General features: G+C 40.9%; 2 protein-coding genes across 3 annotated transcripts; both read left to right on the top strand.

Moving 5' to 3' along the window:
- The first annotated feature begins 21 nt into the window (after positions 1–21).
- Positions 22–5,496, top strand: LOC131558555 (alpha-1-antitrypsin-like). Of its 2 annotated transcripts, XM_058806376.1 has the most exons (5): positions 22–67; positions 802–1,491; positions 1,933–2,203; positions 2,913–3,060; positions 3,794–5,496. In XM_058806376.1, exons 2-5 carry the CDS (start codon positions 819–821, stop codon positions 3,998–4,000), a joined length of 1,299 nt encoding a protein of 432 aa, XP_058662359.1. In that variant the 5' UTR covers positions 22–67; positions 802–818; the 3' UTR covers positions 4,001–5,496. The 2 variants fall into 2 exon arrangements, with proteins under 2 accessions (XP_058662359.1, XP_058662358.1); XM_058806375.1 differs by lacking the exon at positions 22–67 and having other exon boundaries at positions 774–1,491.
- Positions 5,497–19,693: 14,197 nt separating this feature from the next.
- On the top strand, positions 19,694–26,499 carry LOC131559008 (alpha-1-antitrypsin-like). The gene is made up of 5 exons (XM_058807195.1): positions 19,694–19,810; positions 21,437–22,106; positions 23,568–23,838; positions 24,470–24,617; positions 25,589–26,499. Exons 2-5 carry the CDS (start codon positions 21,449–21,451, stop codon positions 25,778–25,780), a joined length of 1,269 nt encoding a protein of 422 aa, XP_058663178.1. The 5' UTR covers positions 19,694–19,810; positions 21,437–21,448; the 3' UTR covers positions 25,781–26,499.
- Positions 26,500–27,993: the final 1,494 nt, after the last annotated feature.

The raw sequence follows: 27,993 nt of genomic DNA, 5'->3' as shown, positions 1-27,993 counted from the left end.
GCTCTCATTAACTCTGTTTAATGGTATTGAAGAGAAGAATGGGCAGACAAGACCAAGCTGTAGCAATGTAAGTACCCTTTTAGTTTTCCTTTAGATCTCTTGTACTTCATTTTGAGGGGGTCGTTGCCTGGGAGTGGTGCCTTTGTACATGTAAATAGGGAATATACCTCTTATGAAAAAAATCAATACATTTCAAAAGCCAGAAAGAACTGATACTAAGGAAGATACTTCTCATAATAAAGTAAAAATTGCATTTGGAAACAATAGAAATTACTATAGACTTTTATACCACAAAGACTAGTGATCTAGTCTTTCACCTTTGAAGGAACTGTAAGAGTATTTTGTAATTTTGGTTCTGGATAGTATGATCTATGCATATATCACATTTTTATTTAACACAGATTAAATTCTCCAATTATTTGATGAATTGAGGAAGACTAACAGAGCTGCAGTAACCTTCATGCAGTAGTGAGTGCAAAACCCACTCATGCCAGTTACTCTTGGGAAAAGGTCATAAGCTTCCAGTTATTTAAAAATTTTAAAAGAATATGCTAATATTAAAGTTAATAAACTTTTAAAAGTTTTAAATTACCTCTTTTGAAAGAGAACTAGACAAAAAATATCAATAGTGGAGTTGTATTCTTTCCAGGGAACACTGACATGCATCAGAAATGCAAATTATAAGTGTGGGGGGCTTTGGAGAATTGGTGTGTTCTGAGAGCATCATTTTACTTTACTGGAGGACATGGTATGAACAAATTAATTTCCATGACATGTTTTGCATGTCTATTTCTTTTGCAGAAACAGCTGAAAGAAAAATGAAGACCACTTTCTCCTTGTGTTTATTGCTAGTTGGTTTGCATACTGTTGCCCTGCATCAACAGCATCCTCACTACCGTAATCAGCAGGATGATGCTAAAGGGACATATTACCCAGGACGTAATTCTCAGTGGGAAGAAGCTTCTCCACTTAAGAACAAAACCTTTGTCAAACTAGTTTTCAGCAATGCTGACTTTGCATTTTCCTTTTACAAGCTGGTTGCATCTGAAGCAATGGACAAAAATATTTTCTTTTCACCCATAAGCATCTCTGCTTCCTTTGCAATGCTGGCACTTGGTGCCAAGGCTGTGACACTGACACAGATTTTGGAAGGGCTTGCCTTTAACCTGAAAAAGACTCAGGAACAGGAAATACATGAAGGTTTTTGCCAACTCCTCCACATGCTGAACCGTTCAGATAGTGAGTTCCAGCTGAGCCTGGGCAATGCCCTTTTTATAGAAGAAACACTAAAACCAGTACAGAAGTTCTTTGATGATGTCAAAAGCTTTTATGAATCTGAAGTCTTTTCTACTGACTTTAACAACTCTGTTGGTGCTGAGAGTCAGATCAACAGTTATATTGAGGAAAAGACAAAAGGGAAAATAGTTAAACTAATGGAAAATCTTGATCCTTTGACTGTAATGGTTCTCATTAACTATGTCTTCTTTAAAGGTAAGATATATCAAAGGGTGCAAAGGTAATTCTTATTACAGAGAATGAAAAGAGAAAAAAATTAAATATTTTAAATAGAGGAAATCATGTTCAATATCTGGAAGGTATAGCTATAAACCCATGTATATTTGTTGCCAGTAAAAATATTTCCTCACCTCCTTTAATGAAATTTTAAATCAAATATCTTTATTGAATTCAGTAATTTTGCATGTGATCATAGACTCATGCTGTAGTGAAGGTGGTGTTTTCAGTATTATCTGTCTGTAATTGTCTTTAAGCACCTAAAAAAATACATACTCAATGCTGTAACACCTGAGGATGCAGTAACATGAAAAGGATATTTACTCTAATGAAAGGAAGGCTGTGGAAACACATCCTGTTTTATTCACTGTGACCATTCCTCCTTGTATTCCACTGAACACATTTTCTTTTTGTCATAAGCCCATTGGAAGAAACCCTTCAGTACAGCACTGACAAAACAGGAGGATTTTTTTGTGGATCAGAAAACATCTGTAAAAGTTGACATGATGTATCGAAAGGGTTACTACAGAAATTACTTTGATGAAGAGCTGTCCTGTTGGCTGGTTCAGGTTCCTTACAATGGAGATGTTGCAGCATTATTTATTTTGCCTGATGAAGGGAAGATGAAGCAGGTAGAAGATGCCCTCTTGAAAAGAACTGTAACAAAATGGGAAAAGTCCCTCCAAGACAGGTAAGACTTTTTGCTAAGGTGAGAGGTGACCATATTACAGATTAGTTGTGATTATCTCACCAAGACAAAACATCAAATGACTGAACTCTATACACTTAATGTATAGACTTACTTGACTCTATGATGGACTTCCCTTTTCTTAGCTGGAAAATGAAAATTAAAAAGAGCTATGGGTAGTGAACAAATAGGTCATTGAGCTTGGGATTAATCTTGGGTTAAGTTCCTGATTCAACCAAAAATTACTTAGCACCCTGATGAGGTCAACAGACCTTTGTTTCAAGCAGGCACTGGGAAACTGCAATGGAGTAGCTGTTGAGGGCATTCTGTGTAAAAGTGGATTAATTAACCATTACTGCAGCTATTTCTGTGGTGGCCAAGGCCCTGCTGTATATTTGAGCAGCCTTAGGTCAGCTAGCTACAATCATTTGAAAAAGCCCTCCTACCTGGCAGTAGTAGCTCTGTTTGCCTCTGAGTTGGTATAGCTGTGTCTCCACCCCACTCCTCAAACCCCACTGCAGAGGAAGGAACTAGCACAGGCTTATTCTATCCAATCCTCCACATTAAGTAGCTAACCTGATAAGAAGTGCTATCTGAACCCTCAGAGAAGGCTGTAAATACTTAGAAAAACAAATATGACTTTGGTATACTGAAGTCATTGAGGAATGTTGCCTAGATGATGATTTGTCCCTATTTGTGTTGTTTGTTACAGAAAAATACATCTGCACATTCCAAAATTTTCTATTTCTGGTACTTATGATGTGAAAAATATAGTCAAACAAATGGGTATGGTCAATCTGTTTACTGAACAAGCTGATCTCTCAGGGATTACTGAGGAGCCTGGACTGACGGTTTCAAAAGTAAGTCTGCGTGTGAAAGCAGCCACAGGATTTGCCTGTTCCCAGGAACCTGACAATAATATTCCATGAAAAGCTTATCCCAGTCTCTCTGAAGCATCACTCATTCTCCAATAGCTGCCAGTCTGGAAGCAAAGAAAGCCCTGTCTGTCATAAACCTGAAGCCAAACATGCTTACAAGGGGTTAGAAAGGCATGGTTGGAGGATGAGGATGAAAACATACATATAATTAAATGTTCTTTTGGCTACTAAACAAAATTATCTAAATGTAGAGCATTAGGTTTGGTAAAATTTCCTCTAATTCTTCCTACACAGGGCAAAGGGCTGTTATTCCTGCCCTTCTAGTGTTCTCAAAAAGTTATTTTTTTCAGCTAGATGACAGGGTAAATTCACAATAATACATAAAGCTGCCAAAGACAAAATTGAGTCTCAGCTAAATTACCAGGTTTCTTTGCTTCCAGATTTTCTTGTCATCAGTCATCTTGAGTGCTCTTTGGCTGCCTGCAGTTTGAGGGTTACTCTGCAGAACCAGTGAAGGAGGATGGCTTGGGTGGTGTGATGGTTGTTGGTGCTGCAGTGGGAACAGGAGCAACTGGGGATGACCTTCCCAGATGCTGCTGCTGCTTGGTCTTGCTCCAGGCAGGGCTCCCTTTGCCTGGCCAAAGTGAAGAGGGTGGCAGGCTGCTCTCCTCTTGCTGGATGGTCAGCTGGAGGCTGTTTGCTTTGTTCCTTGCAGGTGATCCACAGGGCTGTGCTGAATGTTCATGAGAATGGCACTGAGGCGGCCGGGGCCACGGTAAAGGAGATTACCTGGAGATCTGGGGATTTTCCTCGTCCACCTCGGGTCAGATTCAACAGACCATTCCTCCTGCTGATTCTGGATAAGTTCACCCACACTGTCCTCTTCATTGGGAAAATTGTAAACCCTCAGAAAAATGACTGATTGACGAAACTTATGCACATCACTGGCCAAATTCCTGTGATCCAGCGAAACACTTATGTATGCCTACCACTCTGTGCTAGTGCTCAGCTTTCAACCATTATCCTTAGAAACCTTATTAATCCCTTACAACACAAAAATTATTTTTCCTTGTCCAAAAGTCACTAGGATTTCCCACAGCCTACACCTGAATACAGCATGCAGTGTTAATGAAATACAAGTCACTTTTCACCAGTTTAGTAAGAAGCCCTTTCTGACATGCTCCTGTGGGGTATTCAGCTGGTTCAAAGTCTCCAATTGATGTAGGTATTGCTGTACAGTCAAAGGGTGTGCATGTGAAAGGAGAAACAGGAAAAATGAGGCACAAATTATTAAGTCCTGTCTGTTTAAGCCACTAACCCTTGATGAATACACTTAGATGCAGATTTCTTTAATATTGGAGTGAATTTTCATTAATTTCTTTATGTTTTATAAACAAGCATAGCATGAAAATGCAGGATCAGTGAGTGAGAAGGAGGACACCACCAATGGAAAGGGCTGATGAGTGCAGCTGGTTTAGCTTGCCTTCCTCTGTCTCCTCCTCAGCAGAAGCCCTGGCATGGAGACAAGAAGGCTGCTTTGCTGTACAGGTAATTTAAACTCTACTAAGGAAGGAATGCATAGCAGAAAAAAGACTTTTGTTTTATCCTAATAATAGAACAATTGTTGCTAACACCTCAAGATAAAAGCCTTATGGAGTAGTCCATGACACAGCACCTGTTTCCTTTTCATAGATTTGTTGTCACTGTCATTTCTTGTTTCTACTGATGCCGCCTTCGATATTCACTTTCCAGACTTGACAGATTGTGGTAGAAAAAAGGAGGAATGCAAATTATAACTCCAGAAAGTTTGCACTTTCTCAGTAGGAACTGCAGAGCTTTCCTGGGGACTGTTAACTTGGTTTAAGCTATCATAAACACACATAAAAATACAGAAAATATTTCAGAAGTCACTTTTCTAAATGTTAGCAGTGGATTACTGTTATAGACTAAAAGCAGACTAGGAATTCATATTTGTACCTTTTCTAACCTCCTCAAAATCACATAAATCAATGACAAAAGTTTCTTATTCATAACTGTATTTAGTATGTTCCATATTTAGTAGCAAGTAGTTGTCTTCATGCCTCTAAACATATAAGGACTTGGTCTAGGTGAAATACAGATAAATTTATTCTACAGAAGATCATTTCAAACTTCTTGCCAAATCTCAGGACTAACTCAGGATGAGCTGTCAAAGTCCAGCTTTGCAATGACAAATAACTCTGTAGGCAAATATCAAGAGACCCTGTTTGCTGTTCATCATGAACCTCAGATCAATAATCTCTGTTTGTTAGTAGGAAAAAATATCTGAGTGCTATTTTGCCAATCACAACTCACTTTGAGAAGTAGCCTTGCCTCTTAACTCATTTGAAAGTGGATAGACAAAAATAAAGCTGATTTAAGAACTGGATGACCAGAAAATATCTTGTTAAGGAACCATCTTCAGACAAGCGCAGGAACTGTACATGTCTTGCCTTGGTTTTCTTTCCATTTTGGCAAAAAAACAGGGCATGCCTTTCACTGCAAATGTGCAGCAAATTTGTGTAGTCAATAATGAGCCCAGAAGGATTGCACAACCCCCCCCCAAAAATGTCAGCATTTATGTTGTCACAAACCCACTGCAGTCATGGTTTGCTCAGGACAGTGTTTCTTCTTCCAGTCTGCCTCTTTTTTGCTTCTTCTTCCATGGTTTTTTGTTTCTTGGTTGGCTCTCTGGCTGTGAGTGTTGTGAGCAAGAAACTTCAGAGTAACCAGGGAAGGACTTTGGTCCTAGCTAGTCAAGAGCTGCTGCTGCTGTTGCATGCAAGTACTGTGATGGGCCACTTCAGTGCAGGGGCACTGCTGGAGGCTGGAGCTGGGGTGATGAGCCACATGAGGGACAAAGTGCAAGGGACACCTTCCAATGCAGCCTGCACTGGTGTCTACACACAGATGAGATGTGGGAGTGCTTGCAACCTCAGCCTCAGCCCTGCCTGTGCAGACCCTGAGGGAAATCAGGGATGGGGTGGATCAAAGCAGTGTCTGTAAAGGCTGAAAGCAGTCTTCTCATGGTAGGTTAGCAGCCACAGAAAAAGAATTGCCAACATTGCAGAAACTTTGGAACAGCACACATTGAAATAAGGAGAGAAGGAAAACAAGCAGCGTGGAAATAGTAGTAAACTGTATTTATTGTCATATTTAGGAACCAGAAGGGAAACAAAGACTAAAAATGTAAATAAGGAGGTCAGAAACCCAGACTAACCCATGGTGGAGATAGATTTAACTGTTATCTACAAATTATGTGAAGTTCAACAGACATTGGAAGAAAACCAGAGGCAATTTTGAGTAGTGTTAAAGATAATAAAAGAAGGAACAAGCAAAATCAGGAAACTGTATATTGTTGTGGTGTCAGAGAGAGAAATAGTATGCTTGAGGTATAAAAGAAAATTACATATTTCCAACAGCCAGTGGTTAGTGCCAGTGCACAGGTCTGTCATTGCTCCCAGTGTTGTACAGCACCCACTAGGGAGAATCTAAAAGCACATTACAGAAGCAACAGCCTGAAATGTCATGGGCTGAAAACAAATTACATATTCTGCTGGAAAGACCAAGTAATACTCTTGTGTTAAATGCATAAAATAAGGATGAAACACCTCTCCTCTGAAGAAATGCTGAGAGAACTGGAATTCTTCAGCCTGGAGAAAAGAAGGCTTTGGGGTTACCTAATTGCAGCCTTGCAGTACCTGAAGAGACCCTGCAGGAAAGATGGAGAGGGACTTTTTACAAGGGCCTGGAGTGACACAACAAGGGGGAATGACTTCAAATGGAAAGAAAGTAGGTTAGATTAGATATTAAGATGGAATTTTTACTGTGATGGTGGTAAGGCACTGAATTGGTTTGCCCTGAGAAGTTGTGGATGCCCTGGTAGTGTCAATGGCCTGGCTGGATGGGGCCCTGAGAAAACCTGGTATAGTGGAAAGTGTCCTTGCCCACAGCATGGGTTGGGAACTAGATGATCTTCAATAACCCAAACCCAAACAATTCTATGGTGTCATGTATTTAATTTTGTTTTCTGATATTCTACTAATTGTCATACAATTAGTAATTAACATATATTTCTGGGAAATACTATGTGAATTTCTCAGTTTTTGAAGAACTTGGTGATTAATTGGGGAAGAAAATATGGCTTCTATAGCCATCGGGAACTTGGCAGCTAGGGAGGTGCCATGGCCAAGATCCTCATAGCCAGCATCCATCACCTGCTAATCACAATAACCTCTAGGCTCAGGAAATCCATGTGATAGATAAATGCCTCAAAGCAGTGCTCTCCCACAACCTTCAAAGAGCACTGGTAACCTCAAATGCCCCCTGCATACTCCTGGCATATCAGAATGAGTTACCAGCAGCAGAATCACCCATGCTCAGGGACACCTGAGCAGCAGGCCAGGGCCCCTCGGGACCCATGAGCTCCTGTGTATTACCGCGCCTGAGTGGGTGCAGCTGGTGAGAGAGAGCTGGTGAATCTTGTTTCTTGAATCAGAAGGCTTGATTTATTAATATATGATATAATACATTATAGTTATACTAATAGAATATAGGAGAGAGGTTTTGCAGAGCAGCTAGGCTAGCTAGGAAGAGATAGAAAAAATATCTACAACAAAGCTGTGGCCAAGGACTCAGTCCCCTGGCTTGCACTGGTGATTGGCCCTTAATTATAAACATAGAAAATGAGCCAATCAAGGTGTTCCTGTTGCATTCCCCAGCAGCTGATAATAATTGTTTACCTTCTCTTCGGGGGCCTCTGGCCTCCCGAAGATGCAGAAATCTGAAAGAAAGGATTTCTGTGGAGAAATGTCTGTGACACCTCACCTTTCTAAATTGTATAAAATAAAAGAAAAATGCTGATGTGGAATGAACAGGAAATTCCTTCACCTATAAAATATAGAATACTCACAAATCACTAAAACAATCCTACAATATAAGAAAATTGCAAAATACAATGTAAAGAGAATTTGAGTCCATGCAGCTGAGTTTCAGGAACAGTCCATCAGCTGAAGTTTTTCTTTTGGACATCTGAGAGTCCTTTTGGTCCTGAAACAGACTTCTGCAAAAGAGTTCCATCAATAGTTATCAAAAACCATTGACAGTCTTAATACAATTTTAAACAATTTAAAACAATTTGTACAATTTTGGAATGTCCTTTCTGGCCCTTCAATGCTTCAGCGCTTCAGAGCTGCTGCCTGCTATTTTCAATCTTTTTTATTTAATTTTTTTTTTCTTTTTTTTTTTTTTTTTTTTTTTATTGAAAGCAAAAGAGCAGCAGCTGGGCAGAGCAGTGCCAGAGAGGGAAAGGCCCTGGGGGCCCTGGCCCATGCTGGACCAGGAACCCCAAAACTGGCTCACAAAAGGGGGACCCGGACCAGTAGGACAAACCAGAATCCCCAAAAACATAAGGAGGCCTCGCAGTGGGCCCGGCCCAGAAGTTTTCTGAGCCAAACGGCCCAGGCCAAACCCATAAGGAAGGCTCTGCATTCCCGCAGGCCTGAACCCTGCTGCCAGCACAATGGCAGCACGGGTAGTGAGATGCTTCCTTTCCCCTAAACCACTGAGGCATGCCAGCAGCAGGGAAATAGAAGCCTTCCCCAGCAATCCCATCTGGGGTCTGGAGATGTTTGTTTCCCACAGCAAACCAGCTATGGTCTCCTCCAACTGTGCCCTCTCCCTCTGCAATGCATCGGGTTTGTCTCTCATCCACCCCGTGGCATCATCCCCATCCCCTCCGGGCTGGGGATCAGAGGCAGAACTCTCTGGATGCACCTGCCCCCCCATGCCACTAGGGCACAAGAGAGGCGGCGGCCTCCATGGGACAATCCCCGAAAAACCACCCCCAAACCGCCAAGAATGCTGATCTTAAAAACAGGCAGCTGGACTGCCACAACAGTGAGCTGGCGGGCAGCCCCCGCTCCACAGAAGGAGAGACCCCCTGCCGGAGCGACTGCTGGGACGTCCGGTGGAAGCAGCGGGGAGGGAGCCGGAACTGGGGAGGGAACCGCGTTGATCGTAGGATCCACCGCGGGCTGCTCCGAGGGTCCCGCGGGCTCAACGCCGTTTTCTGCCGCTGACTCCGGGGTCCGCTGCGGAGGCGCAGTCGCAGTCTCCGTCGCAGCGCAAACAGGCAGCAGCGGAGCTGGGAGAGACGGCGGAGCGTCGCTGTTGCTTAACAACAGGTCAATCGCCGGAAGTGCTGTCTCTTCGGCCTTCTCCGACGCAGGCTCTGGCCGGGGCGGGGAGGCCGGTGAAACCGCGGGCGGGACCTCCTGGAGAGGCGGAGACGGGATCTCCTGGAGTGACAGCTCTAGCAGGGCCGTGGAGGAAGCCTCAGAGACCGGTGCCGCCCCCATGTGTGAAGGAGGCGGAGTCTGAGAGGCCGGCACTGGCTTGAGCGGCCGCTCCAATCCCCCCGGAGAGAGAGAAGGGGGGGGAGGAGAAGGCTCCATCTGAGCATGCTCCAGAGCAAGAGTAAAAAAAACTTCTTCACGCCGCGAAGTTTCAGCCCCCCCCGCCGCAAAGCAGGGGGGGGGGGGAAGCCCAAAGTCATCACCCACCAGGTCTTCTGCCAAGGGTGGTGGAAACGGAGCTTGGCCATAACAATCAGAAATCCATTGAAAACAAGCTGCTCTGCGTTTCAGGACTGGGAAAAGCTTTATAAATGCTGGGTAGATAGAAGGCAACACGCGTCCCTCAATGTAGACGCGCTGGATAATGGAGTCCATGCACTCCCAGACAAAAACATCTAAAGCATATAAGACATCAGCAAAGAACCCAAAAAGCTTTGCCCATCGAAAGAATTCATAGATATCTGTTTCTGACAAAAGGAAACCATCTTCCCTGCACCAATGTTTCCAGAGGGCTATTTTTTTTCCTCTGAAGGGGAGAATTGAATCTCTTCTGGCAAGGCATGTGTCTGCCATACGAAAAGCCACAAGCTACGAAGGGCTGGTTCATCAGGGATAGAAAAGTGAACAGTACCTTTTGAAAGAGTCCAGCTTGCTCTGGCCAGCTCCACAGGTCTGCTGCTCTTTTCCATCATCTTTCCTGATCATTTTCCAGAAGAAGGTTCTCTTTGTGGTCAGCCTTGGCTGTGAACTCTGTCCAAATCTTCAGTTCTTCAGCTCCTGGCTTGAATCCACTTTCTGATCGCTTCAGAGCAACCATCAAATGCTACACATACAGGATTTTTACCCAGTGCAGCAATTTGCTCCTCTGGTCTTATCAGATTAATTTCTGCTCTCACACATCGGGTCACCAGATATTACCACGCCTGAGTGGGCGCAGCTGGTGAGAGAGAGACGGTGAATCTTGTTTCTTGAATCAGAAGGCTTGATTTATTAATATATGATATAATACATTATAGTTATACTGATAGAATATAGGAGAGAGGTTTTGCAGAGCAGCTAGGCTAGCTAGGAAGAGATAGAAAAAAAATCTACAACAAAGCTGTGGCCAAGGACTCAGTCCCCTGGCTTGCACTGGTGATTGGCCCTTAATTATAAACATAGAAAATGAGCCAATCAAGGTGTTCCTGTTGCATTCCCCAGCAGCTGATAATAATTGTTTACCTTCTCTTCGGGGGTCTCTGGCCTCCCGAAGACGCAGAAATCTGAAAGAAAGGATTTCTGTGGAGAAATGTCTGTGACACCTGTGAGCCGATCTGGTGAGGAGGGGACATTGCCAGGGCCATGTAAATGACTCTGGGATTGTCACACTGGATGTGGTGTAGCACTTGGCGTGGGCAGGGCATGTTGGGAGGCACACAGCTCAGGTAAGTGCTGCGTGCTCTTGGTCTCTGCTGTAAAGGTGGGCTCTTCCTTCAGAGCCAAAACCAGAGTGCCTACTGAGACAGCCCTGGGAATCCTGGAGCTTCCACCCAGATGGGACTGGTAAGGAAGGAGATGTCAGTGCAGGTGGCAGCTTGCAATGGATGCCCAGATGCTTCTCCTGGAGAAAAGGTACCTGCACAAAGTGTGCACAGGCTGATAACCTTTCTTGGCATGTAGATGAATTCCAAGAGACAGTTAATAGGCTTGAAGTATTAGAGAGACTGAAACACTGCTAGACAACCTGGCTTCTGGAATGGGGTGGATTTAATTGTAGCACTGCCTACTAGGAGACTACAAAACGTGAAAGCCAAAGCAAAATAAAAAAATGCATTTCACTCAAACATTTCCAAGCCTTCTTAATGGAAAGCCATAATATTAACTCAATAGTTCTATATATTAGATTCCTGACTTGTGCTCTGTCATTTGGCCAGGAGACAAAAAATATCTGTGGTTATTTGACTCCTGCAAAGGCCTGAAAAGGGTTGTATTTCTCTTCTTCAAATACAACATGGTTTGGTCATTTTTCTTATTTCATCTGGGAAAAGGGGCTGGGAAAGAAATAGGTTTACAAATCGATTAGAAATGGATGGCTCTATAAGCAAAGCATGCTCTAGCTGAGGCTGTTGGCTTTCCAACCCATTCTTCAAATCTCTCATTCCCTCAGAGCAGCTTACTTTGACATTGCTTGTGAGATTTCTCCAGTTTAAATGGACCCAAAAGTGTCTTGTGTTAACTGAAAAACACATCTTGGACTTTTATCACAATACCTTTCAAGGACCTAAACCACTAGCTGCCTGCCTTGAAAAAAAGATGAAAAGGAAGTAATCTTCCTCAGAAGATTCTTTACAGCCTCCAGGATTGTTTTCACATTCTCATTCAGTTGTTTTATATTGCGTGAAGGCAAGCAATAAAAGAAAGGGCAGCGAGGACATCTTGGCTAAGGGGCATCTTCCAAGAGGTGTGAACATGAGATAGGACTCAAATGAGAGTTTATGTTACATGTTACTCACAGTTCAGCTTCCTAAGGGTGGGTTTGATAGTAGTGCTAAAGTACATCACCCCTCTGCAAAGGAAGGACTGTAATATCTTGGGAAATGGTGAGAAAACAGAAATATTCTTGGAGGTTCTGTGGAGAAACATGTTATGTCTTGAAGAGACCTGTTCTTTCCCAAATAAACAGCAGAGGTCCATGGGGAGTACATGTGAGGAAGAGGGGAATTACCAAGACAGCCACATTTTGCTGTGAGAAGCAGGAGCTTAAGCTGAGGGGGCTCTTGCAGCTGCCATGACACAGGAAAGGAGAAAGGCAAGAGCAGCCTGACAGTACTCTTGGCCTAATTAACTCCTCTGCCCGGGCAGAGCACCATGCAATGCAGACTTCGAGTTCTTCTAAGGCCTGACTGTAAATTAATTAGCAGATATTAAAGTTTTTGGCATAAATAAGCCAGAAAGTGGTGCCAATGGAAAGAGAAAAAAGGAAATTATTGTAGGAGAGAAGATTTAACACTAAAGTTTTCACCTCTATCAGTTAGATGTTTAGTCACAGGGCACAGGCTCAGACCCATGCAAGTGGAGCTGCACTGCTGCTTTTCCCTTGCTGGGAAATCAGAGTTTGACTGGATGTTACATGCTGGCCACATTTAAAGCCTTTAAGGCTTTGAAACTTGAAACACTGGGAATAAACATTCTGCCCTTGTGTTAAGTTTCCACTCCAGTGTCACTTGGTGCTCTCCCTGCACCAAGACATGTAGCATTTGCAGAGCACTGCAGCAGTTTCTTTCCTGAGACATTTATATCTGTTCTAACTGCCAGTAATTTCCACACCTTTATCTGCTCAAAGACTGCTCCCTGCCAGGCTTAGTGAGGTGATGGCTCCCTTTCTCTTTTTTATTTGTTAAACCCAGTCTTTAGTTCAGGCTCCAACTCATTCAATACACTGCTATGAATCATAAGTGAAACTCAGACCTATTCCCATCTGAAATTACTCACTTTTTGGCCAGTTTTTGGGCAGTATAACGTGGGGGTTCCTTAAAGAAATACTTCCATTTCTTTACTAGAAAGAAATTAAGAAAAAGAGTAGTCAAAAACCACTGGTGGGGTAAACACACAGTTTAATTCTTATTTCTCTAAAAGGCTTTTTTTTTTCTATACTTGTACTGCTGTGCAGATAAAGGCACCAAAGATACATATCTTAATTTAATTCAATACAGCAAAATTAAAAGAGCAAGTAGTTCAGAGGCAGTAAGAACAGCCAGATATATCTTCTATTTCTATATTTAAAAGCAAAATCTATGTTTATCTAATTTTTTTTACTGACATTGATTCTCAAAATGTTCTTCCCTTGATCCCCCAAGAAGCCCAGCTCCATTTTCTTTCCAAGGCACTCCAGTTGGATGTGCCATGTCTGCCTTGGATGGAGATGGAATTTGGGTTGGGGAAGATGATGAAATGTCAAGAGAAGTTTAAGGGGAAAATAGCCTCTCTAAATACTTCAGTATTCATGGAGCCTGGCAGCACTGAAAGGGCCACTGAACTCTAAGTCTTGTAACTCATTTCTGTGGGAAAAATGAGGAATTATTTTTGGCACTCTGTGGATTTTTTGGGTGTTCCAATCTTTCTTTAGAAACTACTTCAAAGACATTAATTAAAATGTCTTTGAGTTCATAGTCCAAACTAGGATAAAATTAACCTCTGTAAAAAATATTGATGGCTTGCTGTGCAGAGGTAGGAAATTTTCATTATGCTTTCTCACTCAGACATTAATTCCCTTCCTAATTATCTTGTAAATGACAGCCAGCAAATAAAAATTTCACTGTGTGTGATAGGGTTTCAATCCCATAAACTAACTGATCACTGAATAGTGCCTCTCAAGAGCTGTAAATTACCTACATCTCCTGGAAAACAGTGTAGTCACAACCTGACTCTACTGAAGGCAAGCACCAGAAATTTTGGCTTTTCAAGCAAATCTAGGCAATAGCAGGTGACAAGAACATTTAATTTTCTCCTTTGAGTCTTTTTTTGTGAGGCCCACCTGGGGGGGGGGGGGAGGAGGATAAAGCATCCGTGTGGATTATGCTTCACCAAGAACCCCCCCTGAGATAAATGGAAGAGCAGAAGATCCATGGAAGCTTTCTCTCAATTAATGCTAAGCAAAGTTCAGCTGAGAAAATGTCATGGCTTCTCTGTAAATGACAGCTCAGAAGTCCCTGGATCATGACAATATAGGATGCTGGATATAGGATGCTGGAGCTGGAAAACACTGAAGATCAGAGAAGAGAACTGTTTGAATGTAAACAATTCTAATAACGAACACGTTTTTACCATGCAGTGGTTGAGCCTGGAAGACATGGTCCAGAGAAGTTGCAAAATGTGCTCCTGTGCTTGGAGAGATGTACCTGAGAAATCTGATGTTTTGTGAAAAGGGCTGGACTAGATGGCCCCCGGAGGTCTCTTCCATCCTAGATTTTGATTCTAAGATTCTGCTACACAGGCACAAAACCTGTGGGGAAAACACACTGGGATGGTTGCTGATGATATTTTCCTGAAAAGTAAAATACTTGATATAGAGATCTAGTTTTAGAAATATGTTTTAATGCCTGATTATCATCCCTGAGTTTTAATGTTTCTCTGCTATATTGATTATAAGTTTGCTGCAAGAAACCATTGGACAACACAGCAGGACAGAAGTTGAATGAGATTTTATTACTAAGTGCATACATGTGTTTTGTCAGAGAAACACAGAACTTCTCCCTTACTTTTTCACTTCAGCCTCTTTCTGTCACTTCCAGTTCCCTGCTCTCCACAAGGTAGGTCTGTTTCCAGTCCCTCAGCTGGGATTCCTCGGATGAAATCATTCCAGGGAGCCACTCCATGAGCAAGCTCCATTTACACTTTTACTGTCCAACCTCTGTTCCTATGAAATTTGCCCACTTTCTTTGCAGGATGTTCACAAAGACCTCCTGAATTTTACTGGGAAGCACACTGAGGCTGCACTAGCCAGGGCTGCTGAATCTTGTCTTCCCACTACTCAGCAGTTGTTATTGATCACAGCTGTAGGTTAAACTGTCTGTAGCAAAAATTCACTGATGAAACCTTGGCTCAGAGCTTTGAGTTTGTAAATCCATGTAAGGCATGATGAATATCAACATCATTGGGGAAAAATAAAGTATAGATCATGTTTTTAAAGTATAAAGGAAGATGCTGTAAACTCTAATCCGTTATTATCTCTGTGCAGACCTAGTGCTGCCTTAAGCGGCCTGTGTGCTGTACTTAGAGCTTTTGCACACTAAAAAAATTTTACATGTTGGTGATATTAAGGATTAGGGGCTTGGCTACACAGATATTGCTTTCTTGTGTGATCCAAATTTTGCTGTGGTTAAACAACAAGAATATGAAAAGTGTAGCTTGAAAATAGCCTCTATCAAATTCAAACTGAAGAAAACGTCAATTTGCTTAACTGAGATCTGTTTTTGTATTGTACAGAGGGAAGCAGAGAACGTAGGAGAAGACAACTTCAAATTCTATTACACAACACTAGAAGCAAAGAAGAATTTTAAGGAGTGATCTTTATTTCATATGCATACATGCATCACTAGCAGCTGTAGAAACAGATAGCGTGCCAGCAGCACACTGTCAGATTAAGTTGGGCTAATTAAACCTTATTACTTTGTTAGGCATGGCTCATTGAACAGCCACTGTGTAACTGCTTACAGAAATTCAGCAGTGCTAGCAGCCCAAGCCAAGTGAAAACATGAGGGGAGAGTTTTCTTTAGTATCAATAACAAAAATCAACACGGCTGTCTCTCTTGAAAGGATAAACATAATACATCAGATCAGAATGACTTTGCACACGACCTGTGTTTGTATTAGAACTAAGAGCAAAATTATGTTTCTTTCTCAAGTGTGCTAACAAGAAAAATGAAGCAGATCACTGAGAGACATTTCAGTCCATCCAGAGCCTGTGTTTGCATGTCTTACACTGTTTCTAAAGTCTCTTGTAAGCTAATCATTACTCCTAAAAAAATACATAACTACTTAGGACCAGTAACACTTTCATGGGCAAACTTTCCACTAGCACAACTAGAGCTTTAAAAGTTGGAGCTTTAAAATTGCACTCTTTTAGTAACAACATGGCTCTTGGATAAAAACATGACTTGACCAGCATATAACAAACACCTTAACATTTATTTCAAGCATCTGCCAAATGTATCCATGAAGTACAGACTTATTATTAGAACATTTTCTGTTTAGTCCATAAACATGGATCTAAGAAATCTGTTTCCATATTTAAGAAGTATATTTTCCACACAACACAGAAAACTGTGTATTTGATACATAAATTCTGGCTCTTCTCAGATTCAAGAAATGCAATACATAGAAGGGAAACTTTCAAGAGTTTAATGAACTAAGAGAAAATCTTGAATACATTTAAAATTATTAAATACAAAGTTCATTATCCTGAAATAATGATGTTAATGTCAGACAGAAACTGAACTCCTGCTATATTATTTTTGACTGACATGTGAATCATAGATCTATGCTCCTCCTGGACAATTTTACAAAACCATTCATCATCTGTAGCTTGTATTATCATAATTTGAAATCGATATGTTTACCTCTCAAATTATGCAAATTAATAAAGACTCATTAAAGCAAAAAGTTCCTGACATTAATCTCCATCTACAGTATAAATGAGCACATGGGTTCTGTCAAATGGGATAACAGAGCTAAGAAAAATATTTTTGGGCACAAACAAATGCAGGAAAGGTTGTTCTGTGAACCATGACAAAACAGTGCATCTTACCTTCTATGCATCCCTCTTCCTTCCCTGCTGACTGGAAGGCCAGGGCTGGGCAGACCTTTCAGTCCTGTTGCAAGAATAGCAATTAATGGGAAACTCTGACTGCAGCCATGTATGCCTTCAAGCCATACTTTAGGTAAGCTCTTCAAGCTAACACTGACTACTGCCCCAGAGCCACCACCCCTCAGGCACCACATCCTCTCAGCTGGAATCTGGTGCCAGGGTAAGCAATGGTGAATTTTGGTATTGCAAGTACTGTCTTAGTGGACAGGACATGAAGACAGCCTTGGGACAGCCAACAGAGAGGGTTTCACATCTACACCAGATGTGTATTCTGTCAGGTGGATGTTATGGATCTGGAGTGGGGTGGCTGTGACTGCTCTGCAAATACTTTGTCCAGGTCCTTCCTCAGCCAAGGCTGACATTTTGCTGCTTTGAGACAGTGCCATTACTTTTCCTTCAGAGTGCCCAGAATTACAGGAGAGTTTTCTAAGAGCCTGAGAAAATATTTCTATAGAGTGATGGTCTGCCTTACATTCAGCAGGGCATGGCTGGGGCTGCAGGCAAGGCATGCTGAGTATTTGCTGATGAAAGGAGCTAGGTATTTTTTAAAAGAAGTATTTTGAATAAAATAATAGGAATAGAGTCAAATTTTTAAGGAACTAAGGTGTAAAACAAAGCAACAGGGTAGGCATGCTTTATGCATTACTGTCTCCAGAAGCAGGCCCTGGGGGTGCAACAGCTGCTGGCTTGGAGAACCTCTTCTGACCTTCCCAGTAGAATGATGAACCTCTTTTTCAAGCCACCACATCATGACAACAAGGATACCTGAAACAAAGAGAAGCAGATTTTTAAAGAGTTTCAAAAATCAATCTGTGCTGACTTTCAACAAGAGGGATGAATGTCAACATATACAACAATACAGATAAATGTCTGAACAGCAAAACGTTTGTGTTTGTGTCTCTGACACAGTTTTCTCATTGTACTGAAGCATGTTTTTGTTCACCTCAGGGTCATAGAGTGAATCCAGAATTAGCCCCAATGCTTGCAATATCATTCTCTACAGCACTGTCTCTTCTCTCTCCTGCTACCTTCTGCTTCGGTTGGCCCTGCAGCTGCACAGTGGAGTCCACTGCCCAGGGTTCTTCTTCTGTTGTGACCAAACCAAGGCTCAAAGAAAGCCTCTGAATGTAGGACAGTTTCTGAACTGCTGCCGAGTTCATTTGTGGGGAAAAAAACAAGCTATGTGTTAATTAGCTCTTCTGATCTGCTTTTCTTAGTGCCATGTTGAAGCAGGTGACCAAGCTGCATGATCAAAAATCTAAAGCCCCAGTGCAGGCCATAACCCACTTCAGGAGATGCCTTAGCCCTTGTGTCACTAGCTGACAACAAGCTGGGGATGTGTATCTGGTAGTTCAGCTGCTCCTGGCCATGGACCTCTCCTCTTCAGAGTTAGCAGATGGCTATTATGCATGTTTGGGGACAACAAACATTGAAGCCAGCTGGCCCAGCGAGCACTGACTTCTACCTTCTCTGCGTGGCTACATCAGCATTTATCTGTGGCCTCAGACAGTTGGAGGTTTTTTAGTCCATGCAATGTTTAACAGAACTGTAAATATTTAACACACATATTTAACACTATGACTAAGGAAGTGTCCATAACCACCAACAGCCTTTCTTGGAGCACCATGAGCTCTTCTCTTGTTTTCCCTGAAAGGTTGCACTTGAACCATCAGGAATTCTGGCTAATACATTCATTCAATTTAATTGCAGAGTGTTTGTGTTTGGCTGACAAAAAAAAGAAAACAGGCTATTCCATCAAGCCCCACCTGACACAAGTGCTCCAAGGGACAGCAGTAAGAGGTACTCTAATAAGAAAAAATACAAATTCAAAAATTGAAATACTTAACAGCAAACTTTGGCTGTATCTAAGGCAAACCTGCAGAATTAAGCTATATTCTGAAATAAAAAAAAAAAAATTAAAAAAAAAGGAAAATGAAAAAAAAAGGGTTGAAGTGTTGAGTCTGTAAATACCATGCAGGGACCTTATCTGCATGACCAAGGCCATGGATCCCAGCAGGTACAGAACAACCTCTGCAAGCAGCACAGCTGGGAACTGCCGTGCTTACACAGCTTTACATACACAGCTCCTTGGTTCTACAGTATCAAGGGGATTGTGCTGCTCCTTGCTGAACAAGTCCTGCAAAGTGTAGCAGAGGCATAGAGGGACTAAGCAGGCATTCTCCTGGCTGGCTGATCAAACCATGCATCTGAACAGCACCTCCACTGGTGAATGGTGGTGAACCTGCTTCACAGCACTTATCTTCACCCTCCTTTGGAAGATTCCTGGGAAATACATCTTTATAAGAAGGGTGAGACTCACAGTTTGATACTGCCTTGATTTATTACTGGTTAATATTTCTGGATTACTCTCTTCCATCATTTGCTATTGTGTGATGTATTTGAGACTAGGTTGCTGCTCATATACATTACAGCAGTTGCATTTGTTCAGTATTGTCTTTGGGCACTTGGAGTGATGGTACATATTTTATACAGCTTTTTCAAGTGCTGAAACCTACATTAAGTACTTTTCAGATCTTGATGGGCTAGGAGGTCCTTAACAGAGCTCCAGAAAGAATCATATGATTGTGAGGAGACCATTACAAGACTGAATGAGGTGCCCTCTTTATTTACAAGGCCAAGAGGACTCATTGCTTCATGCTGGGCAAAGATAAATGGTTATATTCATCTCAGCACACAGGGCAGAGTGCTGTGCTCTTGACACCAAAATATCATTTCCAATAAATATTTGCTTAGGAGTTGCATACCCTTTGGGATGTAACACTGTACTCTACTGACCGGCCTGGGCCCAGTGGTCTTTGCTCTGTTTGGAGTGAAGGGATGTGGACACATGCACACAAGGTCAGGGAACACCGGCCTCATCAGCATTCAGCTTTGTGCTTCCAGGAAATATGTATCTGAAGCCATGTAATGTTTAACAGAGGAAAACAGCAGTACTAGTAAAGCAGCAAGAAACAGCACAGACCATTGAGAGCACGAGTCCTCTGAATGTAAAGTAAGTACCCAGCTAACTTTATCTTAATGACTCTGACCCAGCTGTATGGTATTTAGCTCAGTGAGTCATAAAGCACATCTGCTTTCAAGGGTGAAATCTAGTTTCTAAGTACTCAAATGACAGCTGAACTTAAGAAATACTGAATAGCAAATTCTGGGGATTCATTATAGCAGCTCCACAAAGTATAACTGCTCTGAATATTTATCCCAAATAGCTCAAAAACATCTAGAAAAAAGTATGCTTCAATAACAGAAGTATTTTGACTTCTCAACTGTCAATTTTATTTATCATTACTAATTTCCCCTAAAGCTTACAATCAGATAACCAAAACTGAAGTGAATAAGTGTCTTGCTCACAGTAAGATGACTCAGAATTCACAAACTGATTTTGCTATGCCAATGTCCTCTGTAAATTCCAACTTACCCAGATCACACAGAGCAAAGCTGGCTCCTTTTCACCCAAACCTTGGTGGTCAGAGTGCTGTCCCAGGGTGGAGAGAATCCCAGTAAACCTCTCCCCTGTTCTGCTGAACCCATGTCTTTTGAGTGCCTTTACCATTGACTAGGGGGTAAGCAGGTAGCTTGTGATCTTCTACCTGAAGCTGATCTGTTACAAGCAGGACATTAGGTGAAGGCTATTTGGAGCTTTTCTAGTCACTGGTAGCATATTTTTAGTGGGAATAGCTTTTACTTGTTATCTGACAGGTTAACCATCTTAGGCACCACAAATCAACCCAGCATGTTCTTGGTTGAACTGGTAAAAGAGAAAGCAGTAAACAAACAAAGACAAAAAGTGATCACAGTCACTACAAATGTCCAAGATGCCCTGATCCAGTCTTGCTGCTGAGCACTACTCTGGCCTTAGGCATATTTAACTTACAAAAGGATACTTTCCTGCTGATGTGAAGCTTGGAAAGACAGGAGAGGCCAAGTCCACACTTACGGTCTCACATTCCCTATGACCAGATGTGGGATACACACAAGAAGGAACCCGTCTGAAAGACAGGTGACACATGAGTGGTCATTTAAAATAGACAAACATATTCTAATTTAATCAGGTATTGAAGCAGAAAAATTTTACCAGCTCTTATGATTAGCCACTTTGTATGGTAAAAATGACTCAGGAATGAGAGAAAATAGCAGTTCTGAATTTTGCAATCTCATATTGTTTTCCTTTGATATAGCACTGTAGCACTGCTTTTTTTTAACATAAAACTCATTCAAACCCTAATAGCATAATAGTCCTTGGAGGTCTTAGGAAATAAGCACAAAATAATTAATCAGAAGGCTTCTAATGTGTTGCATTGTCATAAAAAAAAAAGGGCACCTTTTCACTTCTTCTCTCCCTTGGACTCTTATTTTTCTTCAATACTCACATGTTTTTTTCCCACTAACAAGGAACTTTTGTAGCTAGAGTAAAGTAGAGCTGAGATAGGCAGCAATGAATAGGAATTACAGGTAAACTCAAAAGCACAAGGATTTAAAAAACGCTTCCATAGCAAAAGAGGAGGTCAGGACATAACAGTGATTTCCACTTGAAGGCAGCAGCAGCAGACAGAAATAAAAGATGAGGTGTTGATACAGCCAACCTCCAGCATCCAAGACCTTTTGTTCTTTGTCCACGCAGTATCTGTGAAGAATGACGAAGGCCATGCTCCCCCTGTGCTTGCTGGTGGCCATGCTTCACCTCAGTGCCCACAGTCTGACCCAGACTGATCACCACACTGACCAGCCTGAGGCAACTGACCCCCAGGAGCTGTATTCTCTTGATGCAGATCCTCTTGAGTCCTGCCAAAGAATAATCCCAAGCAACACAGACTTTGCCTTCCGGTTTTACAGGCAAGCAACCTCTCAAGAGCCTGACAAGAACATTTTCTTTTCCCCAGTCAGCATCTCTGCTGCCCTTGCCCTTGTGGCCCTGGGCTCCCGAGGCAGCAGCCAGGCTCAGCTGCTGGAGGCACTGGCCTTTAACCTCACCAGCATGCAGAAGGAGGAGATCCACCACGGCTTTGGTCAGCTCCTCCGCCTGCTGAGCCGCCCCGGCAGCCAGGTGCAGCTGAGCATGGGCAGCGCCCTGTTCATGGACAAACGCCTCAAGCCAATGAAAACCTTTCTGAGGGACATCAAAACACTGTACAGAGGAAAAGCTGTCTCCAGCAGCTTCCAGAATTCCACTCAAGCTAAAAAAGAGATCAATGATTATGTAAAGAATAAAACCTGTGGGAATATAAACCAAATACTTGAGGACCTTGATCCAAACACTCTGATGGTAATTGTTAACTACATTTATTTCAAAGGTAAGTTACACAGATGCTATTTAATGCATCTGTTTTGTGCTGTTTCACCTGAAGTAAAACAAGTACACCAAGTTATTTCTGAATAATTTTTAAGTGAATGTGTTCAAATGAGACTATTATGAAAAAAATTGAAAGTTTTCCACTCTGATACCTCTTCCGCATCTAAATTTTTCTAGCACATATTTAGACTTCTAAGCATAAAAGTTCATTTACTTGCAATATTCAGGTTCAGGGAATTGCCAGAGCACAACAGATTCATGTATTGCTAAATTATTCTGGCAGACTTCATCTACTTAGTATTTTAAAAATCAAAATGTTTTCACATTGTATGTGTGAAGGAGAAAACTAAAATCTGAAGATGATGCTTAACAAAAATTGCCTAAAACTTTAATTTACTTACAGTCCATGACTATTACATGGGTAGGTACCTCTGGAGTTGGAATCCAAATGTTCTACACCTTGTCATCATATTACACACATCCCAAGAAGTATTTGAATGTATTGCTTTGGAAATTATTAACTTCTTCTTGGGTGTTCATTTGTAGCAGCATGCAGGACATACATGGAATTTCCCACCCAGAACAGATTATTTGGAAATTATGAAGTTTTAGCAAAATACAAAAATATTTTATTTTATATACTTTATAAATTTGGGTGACCTAATCTCAGGTTTCCTAGTCTGAGCACCATACCAGAGTAAATTTCTTTCCTGGAGGGCAAGGGAGAAGGCTTAAACTTATAAAGTAACCAGAATATTGTGGAGTTTACATTCTATTATTTATTTTTTAAATTAGGCTATTTCAATTCAACATCTAAAAAAAAAAAAAAAAGCCAAAAAACCATACTTACAGAATGCAAGGTATAATCCCAGTCTATTTGTTTAGTGAATGACCTGTTTTATTACACAGTAAAATATCATAGAAAATTCAGTTGAATAAACATACAGAGCAAAGCATTTTGAAGACTAAAGACCTTGAGGCACTATTCCATTTACCATACTACAGTCATGTTCAGGTCCAAAAGTTTGTTTCTCTAGCATGTGAGCTTTTCCTTAGTGCTACAAGATGAAAAACACATAAAAAACCATGTGAAGAGCATAACATGCTAACTTTTAAAAGTTAGACATCTGCTGTGAAACTTGCTTTACAAGCATAATTCTGAAAACAGTAAATCCCTGGATTCTGGTCAGTTTTCATTTGCTTCAAATAAAACATAAGGTTACATGATGAAGTTTCTTAATTTATCTGACTTAGAAAGATTGTGTACAAGCCCATACAAAATTTAACCTGTGGTATTTAGTTGTTATAAATAATAAGATATTTAATAAACTTTGAGTATTTTTTTATCTCCAAGTGTAAATATTCAGATATGGTTTTATTTATTGTACATTAGTCAGGACAATATTAATATATCCTCATTGAAATAAGTATTCAACTCCATTCTTTCTCTTTTGTTTTTAAGCTTACTGGGAAAATCCCTTCAATATTAAGGGGACTCACAAGGACTTTTTCTATGTGAATGCAAAGACCTCAGTTAAAGTGGAGATGATGGCTCGAGATGGATTTTATAAAGCATACTCTGACAGAAAGCTGTCCTGCAAGGTGGTGCAGATTCCTTACAAGGGAGATGTTACAGCATTCTTTATCCTGCCCAATAAAGGAAAATTGAAACAGTTGGAACATGCCCTGACAAAAAACACTGTTTCTAACTGGGAAAGATCTCTTCAACGACGGTAAATATAGAATTTTGATTTGATGATTTGAGGTAGTCAGAACCTGAAGTCTAAATGCTATGGTCAGGTTTTACAGTTTCTATCTTGTATTTTTGAAGGGAGGTTTAAACAACAGAAGAGGTACGAAGGATCAGACCAAATTATTTGATATTTTCAGCAAAAAATTAGAATCAGGATTACTTTGTGATGAGAGATCTCTGAGGTGGAAAATTTAATTCTTTTTTCCCCATACATTTTTTTTAGCTGATGCTAAGTATCACCATTTCCCTTGTCTCAGACAAAATACTGAGTGGTAATACTGCAACATAGCAGTCAGATCCTTCAGAGAGAATGGGGTGTGAATTCCAAAAGCAGAACTTTCAAGGTTAGAAAAAGAAACTTTGTCCCAAAAATGCTGGGTGCACTACTTTTTAGTGTCTCACAAAGAGACTGTGTTGCAGAATCATAAAAGAAGTATGATCTGATATCTTTCTCCTTCCATACTTTTCTATCCTCCAGACCAACATCTTCTTATCTTCTTTTTCCTGCCATGTTTCTTAGCTGAAAAGACTATCATTGTAGCACAGAAGAACCACCTTCAAGTTATGAATCTGATTGCAATAACTACCATACTTTGCTTTTGGATTGACAGGAGGATGGAACTGCATATTCCAAAACTTTCCATTTCAGGCACTTATGACTTAAAGAGGATCTTAATGAATCTGGGTGTAACTGATGTGTTTTCAAATCGGGCTGATCTATCTGGAATCACAGGAAACCCAGATGTGAAGGTTTCAAAAGTAAGTTTATCAGCAGAAACAACCATCCATGGTTTCCTTAATACCCAATTGCCTTACCCTAAGTTCACCTGTGAAATTGTACTTATTGCTAGGGCTGGCTGATACTCTGAAATAGAACATTTAGCTGATAAAGTCCCTTTAAACTCCCTCAGACTTCTCCAAGATCTGGAGATAGGGATATTTTCTTGTGGCAAGCAAAACTGGAGGGTAGATGGAGGGATGGGTTTGGCAATTAACCAGGAAACTAAACACAACATATCTTCTGCATGTAGAAGTGGTGCCTGTGGGTAACTAGGAGTTGTGCATGTCTTGCATCAGCACACTGACAGAAAAAGTGGACTTTCTCTAACATGCATTCTACAATTTTAAAGGATTTAGAAATTGCTGTTACTATTGAAGACTCTGTTGAGTGCTAAAAACATAAAATGGACCAGACTCGAGGAAAACATCCCATTCCCTGAAAACATTGGGAAGATAAAAACTAGCATTTTTACAGTCATTCAGAAAACATAATTTAAAATTTTCTAGCATTTTGGGGCTAGTAAAAAAAAATTTTAAATGCCCAACAATAACAAAAAAATTGGTAGCAGTGTTGAATTCCTGGCTAAACTGTGCGCAAGTGCTGTTAGGAATACTTACAGAGCAGTTCTGGATTCCTTTTTCCTTTCCCTTTGAAACTGACATTCCCTGGGAGTTTGCTTGGTTATTTTACTTTCAATTAATTCCACAAAGTGTGCAGTTGCTAAGGTCTGTGTTGATGCACTTGTGGTGAGGAACACTGAATGTGTAAATATTTGCTTATTGAGACAAAATGGTTAAAACCACACAACAGGCTGTAGTGCCCTTCTTCCTGGTTCCTGCCTTATCAGCAATTTTTGTGAAAGGCAGCAGTTAAATTACCTTTGGGTCAATTTGAATAATTTCACACCACATCTTCCACATACATTAATTCTTGCTGTATTTTATTGTAGGCTACTCACAAGGCCATGCTGAAGATCCGTGAGAATGGCACAGAGGCTGCAGCAGCCAGCAGCATAGATTTTCTTCCTCATTCTCTTCCTCCCATTGTCAGATTCAATCATCCATTCTTGCTGTTGATTGTTGATCACTACACTCAGAGCATCCTCTTCATGGGAAAAATTGTAAACCCAACTGAAAAATGACAGGTCACTGGCTGATATTATTGTTTTGAATTGCATTTTATTAAATTATTGCCCATTGTGTGATTAAAATTATATCCCAACAGTTATTAACAAATTTCTTTTTCCACAGAAATCAGGAAAGAGTGCAGTCATTCTTAGAAACATTCTTTTTGCTTCGTCCTTCCATAGAAAATAACCAGTGAGATATACCTATTAGTGAATTGTGAAATATTTGATAAATCAGCCTTTTAGTGATGAGTGCCATCTTTGAAAGGCAAGGCAATATCCAGCTGAGAGTATTAGTTGGAAGAGTGAAAGTAAATAAAATTTGAGTGGATAAATCCAAATGAAATCTCTGCAAACTACAGGCTGCCTTTGATAGTGGAACCCTGGAAAAAGTTAAAGATAGAATCTAAAATGTTAGGCTTTGTGCTTTCCCAGATCAACTGCACCTGCGTAAGCAGTATGATAAATTATATAATTGTTAGATGAGATGATTGTTTAGTAATTAAAATGTAATTATTATATAACCATAAGAAGAATAGTGAGAAACTATGTTGGAAATTCAGAGAGGGGCTAAATTTATGTATACAATAGAACAATATAAGTTTAATAATTAACATGAAAGCTATGTAACGATAGAGTATAAAACACGATCATTTCGGATGTATGGTCGGAGTCAGATTTGGGTTGAATATACCCCGATTCCCAGAGCTCTTAATAAAAAGCACCGCATATAATCGCTCTGTGATTGTGTTTTTGAACGCTAACACCTTCTGACATTGTAGGGTTTCCAGTGGAAGGAAGGTATAGCTGCAAATTACACACTGGGACGGTCAGTCACTTTAGACCAGGCCTAGGCACTTCCTTTGCAGGTCAAGTCTTACTCCGTACTCTCCTTTAGGACATTCACAGCTGATGGCATTCACCCACATTGTGTTGGCTTCCTTGGGCTGCCCATTAATGTAACAAACTCTACACAAACATTCTATATGAAAGCAGTGCTGGGAAATGTTATAGTTGGCTAGATATCCAAAAGCTTCTACCGGCATTGCATTATAGATTTAGTCTTGTATTTCTTGTAAATAGAATGTGTATGTTCAGAAGGGACAGGATATGAATACCTGGAAGGGGAAAAAACAAACAGTGAGATTAATCCTATCTCCAGAGTTTACATCTATGCTGGTAAATAAAGAGCTCCAAGATCTGTTCTCTAACCATGAGGTCAGCTGGCTCATCACAGGTCATATCCACATTGCTTAATCCTGACCCTGAAAGTCATCCCATCTACTTATTGCAAATGGCCCTTGGCCTGGGCTAACTCCAAACACATGCTTAGCACTTGTTTGGAAGAATCATATGGTGGCATGTGTCTGAAACTGTTCTGAAAGTATAAGAATGTGTCTGCAGGCTGAAGGCCAGGTCTGTTCCCCAGAGCTGCTCCGTGTACTGGGACAAATGGAGACACAGTGAACAAGGGAAAGTGTTCCTTCACCACTCAGCCCCACAAGCTCACCCTCTGCTGGCAATTTGCATTTTATTTGAATAACACCAAGTCCCAGGTGATGCTGATAGGCCTTCACAACTGCTTCTCAAAAATGAAGGAACTGGAGACCCTGATGGGAAATAAGATTTGGCAGTTCAATAAATGCCCTTCAAAACTACATCAAGTCACAGGCTGTGAGGCACCCACGTACTTTTATGACATGGAAAGTAATTTGGGATGCCCTCTACAGAAAAAGATAAAATTTTTACTGAAAGGGGTTATTTTTATTCTACTTATACCAGTTTTGCAATGACACCAATCTCCAGATTTTAATGGTGTTACATATGTCAAGAAGTCAATTTAGATGAACTTTTGTAGACATACCTTGAATGATACTTCTTTATAGGGAAACAAGAAATGGCTGCATAATGACTTCTGATGCAATGTACATATTTATCTCACTGAAATTTGTTTTTACAGTCAGAAATCCTTTGCCCTGGAAAGCCCTCAAATATAACATGCAAAGCCAGGATATAATAATCAGATGACAATGCAGAAACTTAAATATGATAGTCTGATGACCAAGCAGCAACAGAAATAAGTAAATGATAAGGAATGAAACTGCTCCTAGAAGGAGAAAAGTTGGAAAAGGAGGAACCAAGACACATTGCATAACTGAGCAGAGTCAGAGAGAGCAGAGAGAGAGATAATGAAATTATTCCTTAATTCCTTCCCTATAGACCATCAT

Source organism: Ammospiza caudacuta, chromosome 6, assembly GCF_027887145.1.
Source record: "Ammospiza caudacuta isolate bAmmCau1 chromosome 6, bAmmCau1.pri, whole genome shotgun sequence".
In the NCBI taxonomy this organism is placed as follows: Eukaryota; Metazoa; Chordata; class Aves; order Passeriformes; family Passerellidae; genus Ammospiza; species Ammospiza caudacuta.
The sequence above is the reverse complement of the archived record's forward strand: the minus strand, read 5'-3'. Positions and strand labels throughout refer to the sequence as shown.